This window comes from Engraulis encrasicolus, chromosome 18 (genome assembly GCF_034702125.1).
Source record: "Engraulis encrasicolus isolate BLACKSEA-1 chromosome 18, IST_EnEncr_1.0, whole genome shotgun sequence".
Taxonomy (NCBI): domain Eukaryota; kingdom Metazoa; phylum Chordata; class Actinopteri; order Clupeiformes; family Engraulidae; genus Engraulis; species Engraulis encrasicolus.
Window position 1 is genome coordinate 27,684,360 of NC_085874.1, and position 24,864 is coordinate 27,709,223.

The 24,864-nt window shown below is 43.3% G+C and overlaps 2 protein-coding genes across 2 annotated transcripts in view; one reads left to right on the plus strand and one right to left on the minus strand.

The window, feature by feature from the left end:
- Nucleotides 1-1,153: 1,153 nt before the first annotated feature.
- LOC134468546 (mannose-binding protein C-like) lies at nt 1,154-4,364 on the minus strand. Its single transcript, XM_063222454.1, has 4 exons — nt 4,091-4,364; nt 3,756-3,854; nt 3,001-3,081; nt 1,154-1,816 (listed from the first exon to the last, which is right to left on the minus strand). The coding sequence occupies exons 1-4, from the start codon at nt 4,317-4,319 to the stop codon at nt 1,428-1,430; spliced, it is 798 nt and encodes a 265-aa protein (XP_063078524.1). The 5' UTR covers nt 4,320-4,364; the 3' UTR covers nt 1,154-1,427.
- Nucleotides 4,365-7,153: 2,789 nt separating this feature from the next.
- The window catches only part of tep1 (telomerase-associated protein 1), a 75,479-nt gene continuing 57,768 nt past the window's right edge, over nt 7,154-24,864 (plus strand). Inside the window, exons 1-12 of the mRNA XM_063222131.1 lie at nt 7,154-7,259; nt 8,010-8,620; nt 12,505-12,681; nt 14,589-14,738; nt 15,209-15,373; nt 16,180-16,314; nt 18,230-18,301; nt 19,400-19,521; nt 20,152-20,309; nt 20,806-20,915; nt 23,130-23,208; nt 24,424-24,611. Coding sequence (XP_063078201.1) covers nt 8,018-8,620; nt 12,505-12,681; nt 14,589-14,738; nt 15,209-15,373; nt 16,180-16,314; nt 18,230-18,301; nt 19,400-19,521; nt 20,152-20,309; nt 20,806-20,915; nt 23,130-23,208; nt 24,424-24,611 — 1,959 coding nt within the window. The 5' untranslated portion in view covers nt 7,154-7,259; nt 8,010-8,017. The remainder of the gene's footprint in view (nt 7,260-8,009; nt 8,621-12,504; nt 12,682-14,588; nt 14,739-15,208; nt 15,374-16,179; nt 16,315-18,229; nt 18,302-19,399; nt 19,522-20,151; nt 20,310-20,805; nt 20,916-23,129; nt 23,209-24,423; nt 24,612-24,864) is intronic.

Consider the following 24,864-nt stretch of genomic DNA (forward strand, 5'->3'; position numbering starts at 1 on the left):
TCACTTCCCTTTTTAAACGCTCCGTAACTATGGGTGTTATCACGATCTTTCAGTTGCCACACACACACCTATCTAGAGTCTACACAACGTTTAAACGTTACCCTAGTTTAAAAGACATTAAATTGACTGTTGAATTACCACTACTTTTGTACTCTACAAGGGAGAAACAACAAGTGTCCATTTTTTAACCTGTTTGCATGGTAATTAATCACTGAAAAGTGAACTGAATGAGACCATTGTTATTTTGTGTTTGTATATTAGTTTGTTTGTTTGTGTGTTTTGCAGTCTCTGTGCCATGGTTTACCCATGGTAAGCCCCAATCCGGGGCTACTAGCTACTTTGTTGTTAGCCATGCAATTTCCCGTTGGCAACTAGCCAAGTTGCTAACTGGCTAGCAGGTGTGCATTCGGAAAACACACTCCTTGCCTATAGGTCATTCTATCTGCTGAGTTTAGGCTATTTACTAATTTCATTCATGTGCAGGAACGGATTATGACTCCATTGGCCCCTGGGCCGGACAACTATTGGTTTGGGCACAATTTAGCATTCTATAGCTACTGTTAGGGTTAATGTGAATGTAAGTCAATGGGAGGGCCCCACAAAGATATTAAGGTAGGGCTGCGTGTGTGTTTGTGTGTGTGTGTGTGTGTGTGTGTGTGTGTGTGTGTGTGTGTGTGTGTGTGTGTGTGTGTGTGTGTGTGTGTGTGTGTCTGTGTGTGTGTGTGTGTGTGTGTGTGTGTGTGTGTGTGTGTGTGTGTGTGTGCTTGTGCGCACTCCTGCTCCTTCACAGATTCCAACACATTGTCTTTGACTCGCATGCCTACCCTGTCTTACTCACGCAACTCAACCTGCTATGACACCAAGAGAAGTGTTGAGCATCTTTGACTTTTTTGAATATTTTGGAAATAGCCTATCGTCATGGCAGCAGCCTCGATTTTGAAGGTGGGCCCTCATTCCTATCCTTGTGGGGAACTCCCATTGTAATACAGTACAATTTACCTACTGTATGCCCAAACTAAGTACTAACTAACCCAGAACGAAGCAGACAAATCAGAGGCATACGCACACACGCACGCACGCACACACACGCACGCGCACGCACACGCACACGCACACACACATACACCAAAACAATTAACAAAGCAAAAATGTGTTTTTATGTTTCATGTGCACATGTTTATTTAAAGCATGTATAATGCAAATGTTCAACATGTTTATGGCTAATTGTGAAAAGTGAAATGTGAGGTGATTTGACCCTCCCATGTTCACAATACATATTTGCAATAAATGTTCTCCGTTTGCCAATGGGAAATTAATTTTTAGGCACACACACGAGATAATAAATGCCTTTTAAACAAATACACACTACGTAATTGTGAAATCGATCTTTGAGGAAGATGTAGATTTCCTTATTAGGCTCTCAAACATCATGCCATTTCTAATTCACACACAGTCATGTACTTTGCGTCACAGTTGATATCGACCCAAATGCCTGTGTCATAGGTAATGATGCAATCTTCGACTCCTCTTGCGTTGTTTGGGTCCCCACGGTTCCAGTTGGTGAAGACCACATCCTTTTGATCCATGTCCACAAACTTGCCCTCGTGCCTCCTGTCTGTGGCCGCAATGAAGGGGTGCAACCTGGGGTAGACCTTGTGCACCTCGGCCAGAGCCTGGTTCTCCTCCTCGGTTCTCGGGAGGACCAGCTTGGCCCCGACATCCAGGCAGAACTTCACGCCCTCGTCATACGTGCCCACGTTACCGTCCGTCACGTAGTACTTCACGCCAACCTTACGGAAGGTACGGAAGCCAGTGGCTGGAGCACACAATGATACACACTATTAGGTATGCACAGTACACAGTAATACACACTATTAGGTAGTATGCACACACACAGCACACAATAATACACACTATTAGGTATAGTATGCACAGCACACAATAATACACACTATAAGGTATAGTATGCACAGTACACAGTAATACACACTACAAGGTATAGTATGCACACTACACAATAAGTCAGGTGCAGGTAGAGATGGCATCCGCGCCTTTGTCTTACTTGGAAAGTTTTGCTCGGTGCGTAATTCCAAAACAATGATGCAGTGTGACGAAAAGGAGTCGCACACAGGAGCTTGATGTTCAGTGAAACTGTATTAAAAGCCGAAAATAAAGAGAAGCCAAAACAAAAAGTGGGATGCAAACGTTTCGGGTCTAGCCCATCATCAGTGTTCCCAAAATCAAAAAAAGTTTTGTTTGGGCTTCTCTTTATTTTCGGCTTTTAATACAGTTTCACTGAACAACATCAAGCTCCTGCGCGACTCCTTTTCTTCACACTACAGTGATACACACTATAACCAGAGATTCTTATATTCTTATCTACTCTCTCTGTTATAACGTATAATATGCACACAGTAATACACACTATAAGGTATAGTATTCACACAGTAATACACACTATAAGGTATTGTATTCACACAGTAATACACACTATAAGGTATTGTATGCACACAGTAATACACACTATAAGGTATTGTATGCACACAGTAATACACACTATAGCGTATAGTAACTATGCACACAGTAATACACACTATAACGTATAATATGCACACAGTAATACACACTATAAGGTATAGTATTCACACAGTAATACACACTATAAGGTATTGTATGCACACAATAATACACACTATTAGGTAGTATGCACACAGTAATACACACTATAAGGTATAGTATTCACACAGTAATACACACTATAAGGTATTGTATGCACAGTACACAGTATGACTACAACTACTGCTACTATTACTTACAAAGCATAAACTTGTTTTTACTTATCACGGCGAGCACACATAAAGCAGGTGTAATGCAGATATTCAACATGTAAGTTTATGACACAACAATGCATGCTGTAAGGTAGTACACACAGCATGCAGTTTGTTAAATTGATTTGTGTTTTAAGTCTGTGATGCCCATTTTGGGAATGCTTCTGTATACCTTTCTCCAGAAGGAAGAACCTGTCTTTCAAAGACTTCAACTCTGCGAGCATATCCATAGAGAAGTTGCCATCCAAAATCCCTAAAATATTAAAAAAAAAATAGTTTAATAAGGAAAACATTAATCATACCAGAGCCCATCGTGTCAGCATCAACATTGTGTTATACAAGTTATAGAAAAGTACACTATACTGCAGCAGCTGTACTATTTTGGTGAAGGTGTACTACCTGCTAAAAATATATAGCCGTTACTTTTCAAGACTTGAATCATTTGACTCATAAGTGTCTCACTGAATCACTCAGTATCACATACTGATTTTGTAAGACCATAGTCCATAGTCAGCTTCACTCATTTATTTGTAGCATTACTTTTAAAATGTACATCCTATCTTTTCTTATTCAGCTTCTGTTGTGTACAATGTGCAATTCACAATAAACATATGTAGACATAGACTAAACTTTAACTTGAACTTCATGACTCAGTTACACTACACTATGTTCAATTTCATTGGAAGCAGGTGTATGAATAGTGAAAGCAGTGCTATTTCCATGTTTTCCCTCCAGATAGTCTGTATTGAAGTCCTGGTGGGGCATATCTGCAGCCCTTTCCTACAGTTTGTAGACAAAACTTGAATTCTGTTACACTACGCTGCGCTACTCGACTACGCTGCATTCTTCTACACCTGATTGAATTTCAGTTTCATTGAAAGCAGATGAAAATGTAATGACAGGAGTGTTGTTTCTATCGTTTCTCACCGAATCCCACTCCTGGCTCCCCCTTCTCTCCCTTAGGCCCTGCGGGTCCTGCCGGACCAGGGGGTCCCGTTTGGCCTTTAGCGCCCCAGGTACGTTTGCCTTCAAAGAATTATTCAGAATCATTCAGGATATCATACGCCATGAAAAAGCACATAGTCACAATCATGAAAAACCCTTCAGTGACAGAGTGAGTTAGAAAGACCCCCCCCCCCACACACACACAGACACACAGACACACACATACACTGATGGACAAAAGACAGACAAATCAGAAGACAGCACAGCACACAACACACAGAGACACACACACCACACACACAGACAAACACACGCACCAGGTGGTCCCTGCTCGCCCTTGGCTCCTGGAGGTCCTGGTCTGCCGTCCTTGCCGTCTCTCCCATCTCTGCCCGGGAAGCCGTGTTGTCCGGGGATGCCGTTGAGGGCAGGGCAGCCTGGGGCTACAGGCTCCGCAATAGGCTCGCTCAATCCACTGACCACCACCACCACCGCACTCACCAGCAGCAGCAGAGCGGCCGAACCGCAAGTGAAGCCATGTGAAGCCATGTCTTAACAGCTTTAACAACCCTCTTCGCCTCAAGGGACAAGGGAATGTTTGATGATTGGAGTTAAAATGTGGGTATTTATGCTCTTACGTTTCCTTGGCTCGCTAATGACGCGTCATATCTGCGGTCTTATGGGGAATTTTGTTATAGAAATGCTGTAAGCTCTCTGTACACTTACTTTCTTTGTCCTGAAATGATAAATGGTATTGGGGAAATTTCAAGATGTAGGTGGCGGAACTCACTATTTGGTGACAAATATGGTGACAGGTATTGTGTCTGGCACATAATGTGTGTGTGTGTGTGTGTGTGTGTGTGTGTGTGTGTGTGTGTGTGTGTGTGTGTGTGTGTGTGTGTGTGTGTGTGTGTGTGTGTGTCTGTGTGTGTGTGTCTGTGTGTGTGCACATCTGTGTGCATTGGTTTTTAATTAATGATCTGGCCACCGTTTAGTTTTATCTCAAATAACATGGTGAGGAGGGCAGCAGACTCCTTCCGTGTAGAGAGAATTACAAATATTGAATACTAAATACAAATATTGAATGTGTGTGTGTGTGTGTGTGTGTGTGTGTGTGTGTGTGTGTGTGTGTGTGTGTGTGTGTGTGTGTGTGTGTGTGTGTGTGTGTGTGTGTGTGTGTGTGTGTGTGTGTGTGTGGTGCATTTTGGAGGGGTTTTGATACGTTGGTGTTATGAGACGCTACATCCTGCCAAAAGCAGGATCCTTCATATTTGATCGTTTCCCCCTGAATTAACTCTGCTTATACTACGGGAATATGAATGAAAAAGGGAAATAATGTAATGTGTGCAGAGGGAATGTGTGTTTTATTACAGCCTCGCCTTGCAAAGTGTTGCACATCTTCAACTGTTGTGTGTTGCAATAACTGGGGTCCGTGTCCTGCCATGATAGCTGTTTAAAGTGCTTAAATGAAATATATGTGAATTTTTTATTTATTTATTTATTTTTTTGTGATTTGATATTGACTCTGAAGAGGACGTGACAACGTCGAAACGTTAGTCTTGGCACTTGCCCAATAAAACAGTAACTTTTCCACATCTGAAAACGCTCCAGTGACTCTCTTCCTTGCTTGTTTTTTTTCCTTAGTTTCATACAGTAGCCTAGTGGCTTGGCTGTCTCAGAGTAGCCCAAGTTCTCTTTGATATGGTGGCCAACACAGCTGGTTGCACTGACTTTTTGGTCAGCTCAGCTGCTTTGGTCAGATGCAAACTGTGGCATGTGCGTAACATACATACTGTATCTGTACTTGAAAGACATAGCCTACAGTATTTGAAAGAAATTATACATTTGAGAGAAATTGCAAATTTTGCAGTGCTGCAGGATAAAAATAAGGTGAGGAGCTCAGAGATGACTGGGGTTAGAGATGGCTCTGAACATGGTGTTGCTGTCAGCATCGCATAGCTGTCAAGTAAGTCAAGTAAGTACAGTTCCAGTAAAACGTCTTTGCACTTTGTCATTCATTTCATTCCTAATGTGTTTCTTCTCGGTTTGATATCCTCCAGTGTAACAGAAAATATACAGAATAAATAAAACCACTAATGAATGAGAACGTGTGTCATGGCTATTATGGGTAGGGTGCTGCAGTACTGTTTATGTTGTTGTCGAAAGCATGGGTGTCACTCATGGTCTCAAGGCCTACATTAAGCCCATACGACTTCATTGCGAGCGTCGACGTTGCGCAACGAACGTCAGCGAGAACTTGTTGTCACGATGTGGGTGTTATTAAATACAGCGCATTTAAAGTCGGCCACAAATATGAACGAGACGATGAGCTCGCATCGGTTTGCTCTACTAACACACCACGTGTGAGGAGTGGGGGGACAGGCAGTGAGGAGGAGCTGAAGTGGGGACCTGCGCAAACTTGTGTAGTAGAGGTGTGAGACAAGACCCATATACACACGTGAGTGAGTTGTTGACCAACCAGTTCATGGGCATGTGACCTCGGAGGCAGTCCGTCGACGAGCGTTGAAGGGGATAAGCAACTGCAGAGGTTGCAAGATCTGACTGCAGCCGCATTCATCCCGCGATAGTTTTACACCATGTGACATGTCACCTCGTCAACGCAACGTCGACGAAATTTCGAAGTTTGACAGGAAATCTAACCGTCATGCAGCATTTTCCATCCAGGGTGCATTGCTGTCTAAATGTGCATGCATGCGTTAACACATCTCGATCGCACCTAATGCCTTGATGCAGACCTACATGCATGCACACTCCACCAGAGAGCGCTGTGTCATTCAATTAAATTACTCAACTACAAAAAAATATATAACAGAGGAAATACAGTAACCAGATGATGCACACAAAAGTCACCAACGCGATGGGATAAAGTTTATCCGATAAACCAATAACATACGACACAGACTAGCCTACTTTTATACGGTCGACTAAGCACCATTCAGTTAATTCAATTACTCCACAGTCCTTGAGAAATTTGAGTGCATGAGTCACTGCGATTTACGGGCGGCCTGCGCATGATTTCCCGGCTGCGCGCACCGTGAGCCAAGCAAACAACTAGCCAGTTATGCGCATAAATGCGCTCCCCCTTACGAACGTTTAAGCGCACATGGGCAGTCGGCACAAAACACAACGCTTTTCCCGGTATAACCAAATACGAAGATACAACATACACGCACAGTTTAATTGGAATGACTACTTGTCATTTTCTTATCACGTCTGTCTGCACATCTGTTTATACTGACAGGTGACGTAGTTGCCCTTACAGCACTGACAGCTCTGCCTTACCAATCCTTTTGCCGAGTGCACTCTCCAGAGGCGGCTAGAACCAGTTGTCCTTGCTGATTGGCTGTCTGTCCCGTCTGTTATAAGAAGCAGGAACAAACAGTCAGCAAAGAGTTCAGTGAAATACTGGCGAAATACTTGGAGTTCTATTCCCGCATACGCTCAGCTTTGTCGGGAAAGAGGCTGTGGGTAAGCTATTTTAAAGTAGGCTACTATACTTAGGTGTCTGTAAGGGTTTTCTATGGGAACGCATTGCTGTTAGGGAATTGCATTATGGCTACAAGTTTGCCAGTTTGCATGACAACACACCGGTATAATAATATAGGCTACACTGTACCGATATGAGGCATTGTTACGAGAGGTTGAAGTGTATGTCTTTCTATTTTGAACGCATACACCTCATTTAACGATGATAAATGGTGTAGCTACTTGGTTTAGTAGTGGACTGGTTGCTTCTCCTAGTTACCATAAAGATTTGTTTGAACTTTGCCTTGCCCTACTACACACCCACGGACAGACAGACACTGCATGGTGTTTGTTCAGTGTGCGCCTTGTGTGCCTGCGGTGTACAGTACATGGACACGCCCATACTGGTCTTGCATAGTCAGGGAGTGGGCATACAGGCCCTACAACCAAATGTAAAATAGATGACATTTGAAGTCATGGAGATGGAAGCATTGCTCTGAGTTTGCCTCACCACACTTTACCAATGACAGTCTATTGTAAAGGCATGAAATGTTTCCCTAGTGTTCAACAAACTTGTTTCCGATGATTGGGAGATACGAAGGCCCTCACCTTCACCTGTTAACTAGATGACAGTGAAAAGCCTTGAAGCCATGGAGGTTGAAGTGTTGTTCAGTTTCCCTGAAGTTGACCTACCGCTGAGAATTGACTGTTCTGTTTTTTGTCCAACAAACCTTTCTCCTAACTGTGTGACAGGCCAGATTATGAAGTCCCTAACCTTGCTCCCGTCCAACCTGGACCTGAACCTTGACCAAAAGCGCTCCTCCAGGTCCAGCCTGCTCTCCAACTACTCACCTCCTGATCTGGAGAACCGTCTCCTGGCGCAGTCCTCCACCATCCTACAGCCCCGGATCTCCACTCAGCCTCCATTATGGCTGACCCAGACCCAGAGCCAGAGCCAGATCCAGACCTCCGTGCTGTCCTGCTCCTCCTCTCTGCAACCCTCCACCCTCTGCTCCACCTCCTCCTCATCGCCTCTCCTGACCACCAGTGCCAACTCATCCTCCGCACTCAGTCGAAGTACTGCCAGACCCTTCACCTCCACCTCCTCCTCCTCCTTCTCCTCGCATCTTCTTAACACAGAGAACTCCCAGCTGAAGAAGGGAGGCGACTGCCTTCCCCTTCTCCACTCCTCTCTCATCCCCTCTTCCTTGGTCCTCACCCCCCAGGGGGGCGAGTCGGGGAGTGCGCCTGCGCCCCCCAGCAGTGTGTCTGCAGCTCCGCTGGCCCCCCTCGCTGAGGTGCGGGGGAGAGAGACGGGGGAAGATGAAGCGGACCACAGACGTGCAGTCAGTAGTCCCAGTCAGGTATGGTCCGAAATATCAAGGAGGTCAAATGCAATAATAACCCAGAAAAAGTGGGCAACGCTTTCTTTTACAGTACGGTTACCCTACGTCAGTGGCAGGGCTCTAGATTCACTTTTTTCATCACCAGCCAAAATTACATAGTAGATGTTAATCTCAATAGCCAAACACACACTTACTAATGGGTCAAAGTGGCTTGTAAGTTGGCCTTTTCTACCAGCCAAACTGAAATTTCACCAGCATTTGGCCAGATGGCTGGTGTTAATTTAGAACCCTGGTCAGTGGTCTCCAAATTTCGGCCTGCGGGCCAGATCAGGCCCGGGCATGGCGAACATTTGGCCTTCGATGAGCTTGGAACAAATGAAAACAAACGTGTGCTGTATGTGGCCATACGTTCGGGAGATGTGTTTGGCCCTCGGCCTCATTTGCGCTACATAATTTGGCCCTTGGGGGGAAATATTTGGAGACCACTGCCCTACGTAATTACACTGTACTTTCTGGGTAACAACAGGGTAACAGAGAGAAGTTACATGGTATCTAACAAGTAAAAATTAGCTAATTGCATTACTTTGGGGTACATTACATTACCGTGGGGTAATTACATTATTGGCAAGAAAAATAAATGACTGTGTAACAACAGGATGGTAACAGGTAACTGTTACCCTGCTGTTACCCGTGTCGTGGTTTCCAATCGATGTGTCAATCACCAGGCCATGTGAATATGGGGTAAAATACGAATAAGTTAGGAGACAAATCATTCAATAGGCAAATACACCGGCATAGTTTGTTGATGGAGACTTTTATTAACTCGACTCAGGTTAGGGACATTGTAGAAGCAAGTTCAACGTACAAGTTTCCAATGCAATACATCTTAGACTTGAAACATTTCAGCAAGACAACAAGTTTTCTCCGGAGGCTAAGTTTTCTCCGGAGGCTAAGTTTTCCTCGGAGACTAAGTTTTTGTCAGAGGCTAAGTTTTTGTCAGAGACTAAGTTCTTTCCAGAGACTAAGTTTTTTCCAGAGACTAAGTTTTTCTGAGAGACTAAGTATTTTCAATAAACTAAGTCCCACAAACCAAAGTCGAGAATTACTTACTGCAAAGCCAGACAGCAAAGTTGATCAACTGAGGAGATGCGTCAGGTTGTCTCTTGGGATTCCGTTGGCATTGTCCTCTCGAGCTCTGGACTGGCCATCTTTTATGCTCCCAAGCCTGGGGCATCTTGTACACCTGACCAATCCCTGTCCTTTGTCCACCTGGTCCGATCATCTCTCGGCCAATCAAATTTCAAATGACGTTATGAGATGTCGGGGAAATTTACAATCGTGGATTTATCGACGGGAGTTTTCCAAAAAGAATATAAATTAAGGGCTATTTTGGGTTTTTACTTGGTTTTGACAAGGGACATCCTGTGCTCTCCAGAGGCGTTTCTAGGTTCAGATGGGGCGCCAATCGAAATGCAAACGAATGAACATTTGCCCCAAACTCACCACTACTGTAGTACAGTATGGGCTCTTATTCATTATCTAGGCGCTTGGGGGGTCCCAAGCAGCTGCTGGTCTTGCTTGGTAGCTAGATACGCCTCTTGATGTTCTCTTTACGGGAAGTTTTGATAGGTGCTTAAATCATATTCCTCATTAACACTGGGAGATGGGATCAGCCCTGTCACCTAGACTCCGTTATCTATAACTTATGTCCAGACCTAACGAAGTTGCAATATGTAACTTATGTTTGACCCTACATGCAGGGACGCTACTGGGCCTGAGACAAAGTAATTTGAAAGGGCCTCTGATCCAATGAATACTATGTAACGAGGACCCAATCATGGGCCTCCTCTGTCGGTGTTCCTGCCTATATGGACAAGAAACTCCCGTTTTGTTCTTTTGGAGCCACGTAGCCCCTTCTCCTAACGCGGGCACGAGGATGCACCTGATGCTCCTAATTAAGGCAGTTTGCGGTTAAACAACACCTGTTGCTAGCTGTCACAAAGATACTTTATGTTACTGTAGGTCCATAGGCCACTATCAAAAGCAGTCTAGCCGCTGAAGTCATATTTTATAGCTGTCACCCTCATGGACGTCTAGGGGGTCCTGGACACCCAGACGCCTTCACTCCCTAGTCTTCAAGGTTGCGCACCTGGTCTCTTACAGTGGAAACTTCCCAACGATGGTCTGGCATCACTTGGACTTTCAGTCAGTCACATTGTATGTGGAGAGGGATTCTATTAGTATATGGTCACATCTAGGGACCACCTTTATCTTTTTCATAAATAAAGCTTTAATAAGAACCAATTTAACGTCAACCTAATGTAATACTTAATATGTTTTTTACTTCTCTTCATTGTAAGGTATAGGCATGTAAGTTAAGGCACACGCACACACACACACTTGCCCACATACAAGCCTCCCCGTCAAAGCAGTGATGTACACCTGCATTTGGCAAAACGCCCAGACTGGGCCTCTGTCAGGCACAGCAGCCCTCATTAACAGACACACACACTTTGGGTTCTGTGTCTCTGTTCAACATAAGAGAGTTAAGATATTTAAAAGTAAGAACTGAAACATACAAATATAATAGAAATAAAAGTATATAAAAGTAATAATAGTAATATAAATATAATGCAAGTAATATAATATACTGTTCGTTTTTATTATCCTCTAGGTGCAAGCACTAACTAATCTGCCACTCTATATACCAGATTTCCTCCACACCCGGAAAATACACAGTTGTTTCATAGTAATTCTTGAGACGGGTGCGTTACATAGTATTTCATTTGTAGCCTAATTACCCCCCCCTTTTACCTGTTAGTTACCACGTAACTTCTCTCTGTTACCACAGTTCTAGATGTCTTTCCCCATTTCAAATCATGCTTCCAAGGGCTTCTCTCCACTATCCTGACTCTTGTCCTCCCTTGCACTTGTGGCCTTCTGATGACATTGCAAGACGACAGAAGTCTAATTCAATGTCTTGCAAAAGTGCAATTCAAAGTTCATTTTCTCATTTGCAATCAGAGTGTCAAGTCAGAAAGACAAGTTCACCAAAAGTTGCTGTGGCTAGGCTGACAGCTGTTTTTTCTCCACGGAGGCGGGGCGTCATCGAAGAGTGAGGCCACAAGCACAGGTCGAGGACAGAAGTCAGGAAAATGGAATGTACCCTACTGTAGATCTCTCACATCCTGTTATGTGAAATGAGGACAGGAGGGAGGATAATGGAATGTACCCTAGATCTCTCACATCCTGTTATGTGAAATGAGGACAGGAGGGAGGATAATGGAATGTACCCTAGATCTCTCACATCCTGTTATGTGAAATGAGGACAGGAGGGAGGATAATGGAATGTACCCTACTGTAGATCTCTCACATCCTGTTATGTGAAATGAGGACAGGAGGGAGGATAATGGAATGTACCCTACTGTAGATCTCTCACATCCTGTTATGTGAAATGAGGACAGGAGGGAGGATAATGGAATGTACCCTAGATCTCTCACATCCTGTTATGTGAAATGAGGACAGGAGGGAGGATAATGGAATGTACCCTAGATCTCTCACATCCTGTTATGTGAAATGAGGAACAGTGTGCTGTTCTCAAATTTCAGAGGTTTTTAAAAGTTGCTGTTAAGGGTCATTGATGTTTCTTTAGTAGCAGACATCAGGAGGGTGCAACCACAACTAATGCCAATGTTGCATGGATTATTTTTATTTTTTATTTTTTGTTTCTTACTGTATTATACCGTATAAGAAGCACATTCATAGCGTGATTAAGCTTACCAATTATTAATTAATTTATGGGCATTAGCTGTGCTTGTACCGCCTGACGTCTGCCACTACATAAATGTCAATGACCCATAATTCTTTTCACCGTACCTTTGCATTCCTTTTGTGTTTGCTAGCAGGATTCTGAATGTGGAAGTGTTGACTATGAGGGCTTGGAGATCCCCTCGGAGGTGCCTGCGTTTGCCATGGACCTGGCTGAGGAGGGGCAAGAGGAGCAGATCATAGCTCTAGATGAGTTTGCGGTCAGGAAACAGCGCGTCGACAGTCAGCTTGAGGAACTGAAGGACAAGAAGGTACACAAGCAGGAAACAAGCGCCCTGAAACATAAAAATAAACAATCTCCAGATGTTTGCAGATGACTTTGGAAATGGACACCCTCGGAAAAATAAACTTTCTGCCAGAGAGAATGATTGAGATTTGACAAAAGTACTGTGTAGGAATGCTTAAATATATCATGGCAAATCTGTTTAAAAAGCACATGGCCCTGCGCATCGTAGACGTACAGCAGATGAGCATCTGAGTAGCATTATGTATGGTCTCCTCACCCCTTCACGTCACCTTATGAACCTATTCCCATTTACACACGAGTGTGTACTCCAATCTTGAGTAAACATAAATAGCCCTACTAGATACATTATTTACAGTTATACACTCTTTGTTATAGATTCAAAAAAACAAAAAATACAGTATTTAAAATGTAAACAGTACTTCCTTCGGTCAACATTCAATATGGGGTGGCATTTTACAAAGCATCTTTATGTATTACTTAATATACGTATAACACTATGTACATTATGCTAAGTGTTTGTCTTCTCCCACCTGTGTTGCCAGATGTGTCTGACCAAATCCCGCCCAAAAGCTTCTAGACGGTGGGCTAGATTTCGTAGCTCCTTTAGAAAACGAGTTTCGTTCTCACTCTCGAGTGGCAACTTGATTTTTCTAATATTACCTCCTGACAATATGTAAAGCAATATTCTGGCTGTTGCCACGCTGAAAAGTTGCACGTTTATATTAAAAAATAATGAAAATAAAAAAGACTGGGGGTGACGTCACATAATGCACAGTCAATGGGAAGTCTCCGCCCCTCAAAGTTGAAAAGGGAATATTTATCCGCATATCGGGCTTTTTTCATGGGCAGATAATTCACCTAATCATTGAAACAACGTAGGCATTTCATTCCTGACCATTTTCCTGTTACTGGAAAAAATAACACAGCTTGCATTTCATTACTGACACGTAGTTTTTTTGGCGAATTGATCTACCCCCGTCACCTCATTGCTCTATTGCTTTGAGGGAACAGACCTGTCCTCTTTTTGACATTTATCTCTCGTTGCCCAATGATGGTCAGACAGTCGAACACTAACAGCGAAAAAGAGCACTTCTGAAAGTTTGAGAAAAATATTTTTTTTTGCATGTACATAACAAGTGAGCCCACTTACCCCCCAACTTGTAACTTTTTGCCATGAAATCTGACGGTTCCGGGTAGCATGCACGCGCTAGCTGTATTCTGCCTCGTTGACTTTGCATTGACGTGACGTCACTCGGTGGGCTATTTTTTGTTGTCATTTTTATAAATCAATGTGCAAGTTTTGAGGATGGCAACAGTCAAAATGTTGATTAATGGGTTGTCAGGGGGTTATATAAGCAAAAATAAAGTTGCCACTCGTTAACACCAACGAACTGACAAGATATGAGACTGGGCCCACCACCTATTCTCAAAAAACGCCAAAATGCGCTGAATTCCGCCCAAATTCAACAAATTACATTGACTTCTATGGGCCCAAAACGGCTGAAAAAAAACGCCAAATGGCCAATTTTTCAGATTTTTACCCGCAGGCGCTCATTCAAAGCAGCCCAATTGGGCGAGAACCAGCCCAATCTGGCAACACTGTCTCCCACCTGTGCAGTACCTTCAACACTCAACATGTGGAGGTGTATTCAAATCCTAACATGCAGTTAGACTTACACTTCAGTTAATCTAGTAAATGAGCAGTTATAAAATAATAATAGAAAACTAAAAAAATAACTTGGGTAACACTTTATATTAACGTCTGCTTATAAAGCATTAATAACACTTAGTAAATAATGAACAAATGATGAAGAAAGCATTAACAAATGTTTGTAAATGACTTGTAAATGAGTTGTAAATGTTATGTTAATAACATTATCCTTGGTGTTTGTGTTTTCCCCGTCCCTGAAGTACCTCCTCCTGAATGCGGTGTGTACCTCTCTAGTGGTGAAGACCTGCACCCCCGGGGCAGAGGACTGGAAAGGAGAGGACTCCGTTTGGACTACAGTTACGAAGCTCGCTGAAGACATATCCAAGGCTGACCCTGAGTATCTGCTAAAGGTGTGTGTGTGTGTGTGTGTGTGTGTGCGTGTGCGTGTGCGTGTGCGTGCGTGCGTGCGTGCGTGCGTGCGTGTGAGTGAGTGAGTGAGTGACAGGACATGTGTTTGTGTGCTTTGATAGTGAGTAAGATGTCACATGAGAAGCTACTGTACTGTGTGCATATCCTGCCAAAGCAGTAGTCTCCTCATATATAACCAGTTAACCATGAATTAAATCTGCTTATCAGGGATTGTGAAAAATGTATACAAGTAACGTACATTTGAAATAGCCAATCAGGCTACTATACTGATCAGGATCTTTTTTTTCCTCAAATGTGTAATTCCTAGCCAATTAGAAACTTAGTTGATTGCCTATGCAAATTTGCATTGCAACCTACTAAGTTGCTTACTTGCTAAGTTAGAAACGATGCTGACGTGAAGGGCACTCCTGAATTTATGCTGCATTGGTGATTGGTCCGTTGTTCCATTCAGGTGGCGGTGTACACCAGGCAGGAGCTGAACATCCGCATCACAGCCAACTTCCTGCTGGCTCTGGCGGCCCACCTGCCCGAGACCAAGGCACACACGCGCCGCTACTTCTGCGCTGCCATACAACTGCCCTCTGACTGGCTGGAAGTGGTCCGGATATACTCAGAGGTAGCATTTTAAGCTTTTTTTAGTTTTTTTTTCAAAAGATATTTTGTGGCTTTTGTGCCTTTTATTGATAGGAAAGTGGAGAATATGACAGGAAGCGAGTGTGGGGAGAGATATGGGGAAGGATCGGCAAATGACCCGGGCCGGAATCGAACCCAGGTCACCGGCGTCATAATACAGTGCCCTACCGTTAGGCCACAGAAGGGCCAACGTTTTAGCTTTTTAAAGCTATGGTGTTTTGGTCTTTTATGCCTTTATTTAGCACAGAGTGAGGGAGTGTAATAGGAAAGGAGTAGGAGGGAGAGAGGGGAAGGATCGGCAAATGACCTCAGGCGGGAATCGAACCTGGGTCGCTGGCGTAATGGTACGGCCTCATAGCTCATTGAGCTCTTTTGTACATTTTTTAAAAATTCATTATTCGTTCACATGGCGAGATATATACTGTACTCCACAGTGATTTTGCACTGCCCTCCTTTATAGCCTTTCTTTGCTCTTTTGTACAGTGTTATACTGTATTCTAGCTTAGTTGTATCATAATGTCGGATTCATAGTCTTTTGCTCATTAAAATCTTAAGAAGAACACTATGTGTGCTCTGTGTATCTCAGCAAATTAAATAAAATGGATTCTCTGATATTATACTTTGTGGCTGTCTTAACGTACAGCATCTGCAGTCCCTACTACTACCCTAGTTATTGCTAACATTGTTGCCTGCTTTGCTCAAAGGCTTTTGGTCGTATCTGTCTGCCAGAAATGTCTCCCTTCACTCTGCTCTCGTCTCTGCTCTTGTCTGTGTCTCTGCGCTCTGCAGTGTTTCAGCCCCTCCCTGCCTTCCTGTCTGAAGAAAGGCCTCGTGGACAAATTTAAGCAGTTCAGCGAGTATCAGCTGGCCAAGTACAACACACGCAAGCACCGCTGTAAACACAACAAGAAACCCAAACCCAAGGTACAGTAGGCCACCACCAATTCGACCTGTGGCTGCAGATACCGGATTCTGTGAAGATGAACTCACATTTGTCACTGTGTCTTGTCAACGAAATTACATTTGTCACTATGCTTCACCTTAGGGTTTGGTGATATGGCCTTACATTTATGTTGCGGTAGAGTTTGAGCTATATTTCAGTCATATTTCTTGTTATGTAAATTACACCGTAACAGTTTCTTAATGTTTACCTGAGCACAATGCAAATGAGAACAACAGCTTAGCCATAGTTCAGACGTATTGATATTGGACTTTAAAATTCACACCAAGGTAAACTGGTACGTAGATAATACAAATCTTAACATATCACTTTGGTCAGGCAACAGCTGTTTAGTTAATATGTTTCAATGCTCACAGTTTCATTGTAAGAATTAAATAGCGCTATCAATTAGGTTCTTGTGGTTGTAGTGATGCAGTGACCTATCACGGTATGCCTTTGTGACCCAACATCTCTATGGTTAACAAACTCTTAAGCGTTAGCAAATGTTTATATGATGGGTGGGGAACCTATGGCCTGGTGCGTGCGGCCATCTTATCCGGCCCCCGACATTCTTTTAATGTTATGGAGTTTCACATGAAATATGACTTGTTTTGTAAAACAATCTTAGAAATTACATGTGCAATACAATTAAGTTATATTTTCAGGGGACCTAGTGAAGGTGGGGTCTGCTGTAAAGGTGGCCACCGTCAATATAGGCCTTAAAGTGCAGGGGGAAATCCTGGTTTGTGTTCATAGTACGGCCCTTGGACGACTTTATAAAATTTGACGTGGCCCTTCGAATGAAAAAATCTCCCCACCCCTTTTATACACCATTTATATCGCCCACCATAGGTGTGCACAGATAGGGACGAGGTGATGCTAAAGCACCTGCCCCTTTGTCCTACTGGACAACAAATGCCATTTTTGAAAGATCTTTTTTGAATGTTTTTTTGTCACAATGTACTGTGGTCCATGTTGGCATGATAATCTACAAATACTTCACACTCAAAAGCATGTAACAATAATGTCCTGATCATTATCTAATATACAGTATAGCCGAGTAAGGCAGCCAGAAGTTCCACATGCCCCCAACCCCCCCTTCAATAGCTGCCTCCCAAAGTGTCTGTGCACGCCACTGTCGCCTAGCCTCGCGAGCCATCCTACGTACTTCCGCCAAAGGATTGGCTCCACCACTGTAGTCTGGCCTGGAGCAGTAGAATTTTGATCGCAACGCCCCCGCCAGAAAACAGGCAATAATCGAATACGCCCCCCACGTGGGGGCGAAAGGGGGAGGACGCTCGTGACAATGACGTACACATCTGCGCCAGAGCCATTGGTCTGCGCTATGTTGTTGTTGAGTAACTGCCAGCGATTGGGTGAGAGGTGTCCAATAATTTCAAACCATAAATGAGTGCAAACTTCCTGCTTCCTACAATCGCTTCAGAGCAAACAAATGCCAGACCATGAATACGAAATGAAATGGTAGTATTATGGGATGGTCAGGACCAGGCTAACTGTCGCCCACCCCTACTTGACCTCTCCCTCCACATGGGCAGTCATGGGTAAGGGGTTAGGGCGTCAGGCTTGTAGCCCAAAGGTTGCCGGTTTGACTCCCGACCTGGCAGGTTGGTGGGGGGAGTAATTAACCAGTGCTCTCCCCCATCCTCCTCCATGACTGAGGTACCCTGAGCATGGTACCGTCCCGCCGCACCGCTCTCTAGGGGCACCATTGAGGGCTGCCCCCTTGCACGGGTGAGGCATACATGCAATTTCGTTTTGTACAGTGTTCACTTGTGTGCTGTGGAGTGCTGTCTCACAATGACAACAGGAGTTGGAATTTCCCAGGTGGGCTTTCACTTTCACTTTCTCTTGACCTCTCCCTCCACATGTGTTCCCTAGACGGTGTCAGAGAAGCAGTGGAAGTCTTGGGCCGGGATGGTGTGGTCCGATCCCCAGCTGCTGCAGAAATATGTAAGCCTTTCATTGCATCAACACACATTTACATTTGGATGCATGCTTGTTTGTTGGATGGATTATTGCCACACCACACTGACACTCGTATACAGTGTTGCATGCGTAATGTTTCGATGTCTGACAATTGTTGCTTGGGGCGAATGTGGCAAAATAGTTTGGAGCTGATCTTTGGATATGCCCCACCCTTACCAGCAGGAAGAATGTGTGTGGTCTCCCTTACACCTTCATCCATGGCCGAAGTGACCTTGAGCAAGGGGCCTCACCTAGCATTGCTCCAGGGACTGCTAATATGCTGTGAAAAAGTAACTGTTCAACGTTTTGGATAAACATGTCAGTTAAGGGGGCTTACATGGTCGATGCATATTCTAGACTCATACGCGGCCGCAAGGCTACGCACCCCTATTCTTCGGCTGCTACTACTGCATGTCGATGCCTAACAAAAACTTTATGGTGCATTAGCGTGTGTTGAGTATTTAAGCCCCCTTATTGTAATGCAATATCATGTTATTACAACTATACACAAGTTGGACCAGAAGATTCACTTCAGCTCCATTCTGTAGGATTAAATGGGTTTGCTTATCTTCTGACATTTGACTTTGCACTGGAGAGAAGACACCGGAGAAGCACAAATGCAATACTTTTCCTCTTTTAATCAAATGCACAACATGTTGTGTGCACTCGATTAACCCATTGATGCCTAAAGCACTTGTAAAAAAGGGTGCTGAAAGCCTTTGAAGCACATAAAAACATGCCATGAGTTGCATTTAAACGCTAAGACCCTCATCTTGCATTAGAAGATGTTCATTCAGCTCTAACATACCAAGATTTTTTTTTAAAAATTGTCTTTAATCTCATGAGCCTGAATGTTGTGTCATGCAGCTCCAGGCGCCAGGGCCAATGTTGTGCAACGCAACACCCCACATCAATGGGTTAAAAGAAGGAAAGTATTGCATCTGTGCCGCTCCGATATCTTTTCTCAAGTTAAGATTTCCTGTCTGTCTCCCATCGATGCAACAGATGACAAAACAGAAGCACGTCACGTGGACTTTTTATCCCTTTTGTATTTGACTTTTGCATGTTTGTGTGTGACGCCAGCTGAAGAGTGCCGAGCGTCCTGTGGTGGACAAGAAGCAGAGCAAGTTCAGCCTGAAGAAGCTGATCCAGAGCCTGCACATCAAGGAGCCCGCTCAACATGTCATGGCCATCCTAGGGAGGAGGTGCAGCAGTGTTTTGTGTCGGCATTTTTTAATTTTAGCTTTTATGCCTTTTATTTGATGGGACAGTGTGAGATTTGATGTCAAGTGATCTCATTAGAATCAAGTCATCCCATCAGATCTCAATAGATTTCCTACTGCATGTAAACCATACACAGTTCCTCAACACTGTATCTTCCATATCTCCAGCACATTGATTTGACTATTCCAATCCCAGGGTGTGTCACTGTGCATGTAAAAAAGTTAAATAATACAGTAAAACACTGTTTGAGAAAGGATTTTTACTATCAAATATAGATCATCAAATGACCAGATATTTGAATGGCCGCCTGAATTACATTATGGATTTGAAGCGAGGATATATACAGTACATACCGCAATTGATGGGGAATCTGGGACCTACATGGGGCCTGGGCATGGGTCCTGGCAAACTGGTAGGGCACTTGCCTGCCATGCGGCTGACCCGGGTTCGATTCCGGGCCTGGGTCCTTTGCCGACCCCTCCTCGTATCGCTCCCAATTTGCTTCCTGTCCACCTCTCACACTGTCCTATCAAATAAAGTCGAAAAAGACCAAAAAAAAATAATAACAAAAAAAAAACCAACATGCCTTGCTGTTTGTACGACACACACAGGTACCCAAACAGCGCCCAGGCCTTCTCTCGCAGCGGCCTTGACGGCACATGGCAGAAGGAGTTGGCAGGGAAACGCATGAAACTGGCACAGCCGGAGACCTGGGACCGCCTGCTCAGCCAGGAGGGAAACAAGGCCGCCACCTGGCAGAAACTGATAGGTGGGCAGCGGATTTATCACTACTTCTACTACTACTGCAACTGCAACAACAACAACTTCATTTGTATAGCACAATTCATACAAGCCATGCGCTCAATGTGCTTTAACAGTGTGATTTACAGTGTTTCTCCATTGGTTTAACTCATTTCTTGAAAATGAGATGACATTCCTTGAACTGGTCATTGGCCATTTGGCCAAACTGGTCACTGGTCATTGGTCACTCTTAAAGTTCTGCGCAACATTTCAGATTAATAGCAAAATGTCATATGTCTCCCAAAACAGCTCATTCATGCTTCAAAATTCAACCCCTTTACCATTTAAATAGTACCATAACAATTGCATAGATCCTTCTCAATTGCTTTGTTTTTTTGTATTATTGTATTGTATTGTATGGTATTGTACTGTATTCTGTTGTTGAGATGGGAACTCTAGTCTATATTCTATTATGTTACATTATGTTAATGCATTGTATTTTATTCTATTCCGTTGTTGTTTAGATGGAAAATCTCTGCCGTTCATGGCCATGCTGAGGAACCTGAGGAACATGATCACACAGGGCATCAGCGAGAGGCATCACCAGAAGATTCTGGCCAGGCTCACTTCCAAGGTGAGCGCTCTGCTCAAGCTGTGTGTGAGAGGACACACACACACACACACACACACACACACACACACACACACACACACACACACACACACACACACACACACACACACACACACACACACACACACACACACACACACACACACACACACACACACACACACACACACACACACTATCTCTCTGTGTCTCTCTCTATTTCTCTGTCTCTGTCTCTCTTCTCTTCTGCTCACAGTGCTCCAAATCCTGGTAACGATAAAGGTGAGAACCTACTGGACTTTAACATGTCCAGTGGGCAATGACCTCAATTACTAAAGATGAGACCAAGGTGGTGGGTTCCACATGTCACAAATGCAAGAAAGGGGAATCAGTTCCGGTCTCGTATGAGCTTGACTTTCTTGTATGTTCCCCATTGAACTTTTTTCATTTTGAACACTCAATGGTATTGTAAAGGGGCATGAGAGCTCACAGACATGGTAACTTTGAACCTTATTAGAAAGCCAAAAGTGAAAGCCCACCTACGAAACTCATGGCATGGTAGCAAATAGACATTCAGCTGAGAACCTTATGCCATATTGATTCTGAAAGAAAAACATCCTTACGAACTCTCCCCTCATCAATCGTATATTTTACATTTCATCAGCAGTAGCCTTAACTATTATAGGCTATACAGCACTTTCTCCTCTGACCATGTCTCCCTCTCACTTGCAACCCGTCTGCTTACCTCTTCTCGTGTCTAACAGCCTGTGTTCCTAACATCTACACATACACGGTACCTGAAAACAGGGCCTTGGTCACATAGACTCACACCGTCACACAGTACTCCCTCACAGACAGTAAGGAACTAGCAAGACAGAAATGTCAATAAAACCCTGAAAGGTAGGCCAAAGGTTGATTACATCTCAGTGTTGCTGATAAGAAATGGAATGAGATGAAGGAAAATAAACTGAGGAATGAGGGAGGGTGGCCTTTAACCTTTCCCTGTGGTGTGCTCTCATAGAGGTAGAACATTAAATGGTAAATGGACTGCATTTATATATCGCTTTTCCACTCCTTTTCCACGCAAAGCGCTTTACATTGTATGCCTCACATTCACCCATTCACACTCACATTCACACACCGGTGGCCGTGGCTGCCACACACTGCCACACTTAACTTGGGGTTAAGTATCCTGCTCAAGGACACAACGATGGAGTCAGGCCGACTGGGGCTTGTACCTGCAACCTTTGGGTTGCCGAACGGCTCCTCTACCAACTGAGCTACCACCGCCCCTAGATTAGACTAGAGGTGAGGCAGCAATTCGCGACAGCACTGGGAAACGGCACATGCAGCCTCCCATCCTGTGTAGATACCTTCAGTCAATACAAGTCAATGGAGAACACGCCCACCTCTGTCAATAAATGGACTAAAACTGTGTGAATATGAAGTAACACAATTAATCAAAGACCACATTTAAAATATCTAAATACGTGTATCTACTTAAATCATGAGTAAATAAAATAAATTTAAAAATGGAATTATATTAATTACTGTATGTAGATATTTAGCAACACACTTCAACTATTGTCCTTGTATAGTGTGTTGAAGGTCATTTTCACATTATTACGCCATTTTTTTATAGAGATAAGTCTCCTTCTCCATTCATTTCCATTTCCAGGTCTACGTACCTCCAAAAAATGGCTAGTCTAGTCTAATGTTCTACCTCTATGTGTGTTTTTATTTAAGGGATGGGCACTTAAGATCGTATTGATTTGTCAATTTATACATAGTTGTGTGTGTGTGTGTGTGTGTGTGTGTGTGTGTGTGTGTGTGTGTGTGTGTGTGTGTGTGTGTGTGTGTGTGTGTGTGTGTGTGTGTGTGTGTGTGTGTGTGTGTGTGTGTGTGTGTGTGTGGGGGGGGGGACGTGTAGTTGTGCACCTTTTTATCAACAGCACTGGGGTTAACCTTGAATTGTGGGGAGGGTGATCTCATTTATTGATTCATTTACTTTAGTAATTTATTATTTACTCATATTACTACTTTCTTATTACTATGAATGTATTATTATACTTTAATAAGCAAGCACTTTTTTACTACTACTTTTTTGGTTAAATACTAGGCCTATACTTGAAACTACGCGGTGTTGTTGCTCCACCCACAATTTTGTTGCCTTCAATGACAATGACAATAAACTTCTTGAATCTTTAATCTTGAATCTTCTGACCCTCCCTGCAGGCCGCTGTGATCCAGAGCAGGCAGTTCCCCTTCCGCTTCCTCTCGGCCTACAAGATCATCCTGGAGCTGGGGAAAGACGGTATGGAACACCTGTCCATATTGAGAAAGTAAAGAAACTGCTGTAGCATAGTGTGACCTCTTGTTATTTTTCAGGTCTATATGATTTTGGTCAGCAGCCATAAACAAGGGAATCATTTGTTACTTTGGATGAAGCCTGCTCCAAACTTTATGAACATGACTCTATAATCATGGCTCATGACTCTTAAAGGAACAGTCCACCATCTTTTGATTTCCGCATATTTGCAGTATTTCCAAGCATTATTCATGAATGTGCATATCATTTTCTTCTCAGTTTTTTCAGTAATTAGATTTATTGGATCAAAATTATTAGCATAGCTTAGCATAATCACTGGAAGTGAATGGGGCATTGGCATCAAGCCATAAGTGATCACAGTACAGGATTAAATAGCTGTTTTGCACTCTGGTGAATTTTACATTGATTTTAAAGTACTTTATACGTATGAATTTGTTTATGTTTGTTTGCCCCCATAGACTTGTATTGCTACACTTAATTTGGCTATACTTTTGAACGGCAATGGAAACACATAGACGAAAATGATATGCACATTCATGAATAATGCAGGGAAATACTGCAAATATGTGAAAATCAAAAAAGGGAGGACTGTTCCTTTAAGCCACTCCAAAGCCAAAGTTCCCAGTCTCAAGATTAACATATAATTTAAGCAGTTAGTCACACCTAGGTTTCTATAGCTGTGTGTATCACAAGCCTGAATGCCATATTATTTTGTGTCTTTAAATGCTCTGTGCAATTTTGTCCAGGATGGAATCAATCAGTGAATAAAACATTCAAAATGTTGCAGTGTTATGAATGGGGATTAGGTGTTTTCTTGAGGATCATGTAAACTAAATGGTGGTGATGCAATACCATTACACCATGATATACCATGCTTCAGTGCTAACACATGTTTTCTTACACTAGTGAAAAATAAGCAATAAAGCACTGTGTTTGTTCATCACTTCATACATTCAAGCTCTCAGAAAAGTAATGAGTCACTTTTTGTTTTTACTGGGTTATCTGAAAATTATATAAGCATATTCCTTGCTTGTCCATTAATTATCGATAATTAATAAATGTATTTCATTAATACAAGAGTGATATTAGCTGTGGTTGTACAACCACGAGCACAAATGGAGGACGCAAGGTTGCATATTGGAACGCACATCCTAGTGTTTCTTCACTCATGACGTGATGTGTGTGTGAACCTCCTGACAGTTCCCAAAGAGGCGCAGAAGGTCCCGAGCTCCATAGACATCCTGAGGAGCATCCTGAAGAAGGTGCCCAGGGGCAAGTCTCACAAGAACCTGGACATGAGCAGCCCTCGTCGCGGGAGGATGAAGGCAGCGCTGTCTGTGCCCTTCGTCTACCGGCTCTACAAGATGAAGAGGCAACAAATGATGAGAGCAAGGTGCTGATCCCTCATGATGTACTCTATAGAGAAGCTGGTCACTTGGGGACATTCTTAGCTGCCAAAAATAAACGTATTAGTTTATTACTTTTTAAATATTAATGAAAAGATCGAGTGTGGGAATGGGCAGCATAGTTGCAATGTCTACTCTGGGCACAGTCCTGTATCTTTAGATTAGATTAGATTAGATGAGATTGTCTTTATTGTTCCCGAGGGGAAATTTATTTCCACCACCATCAAACAAGTTT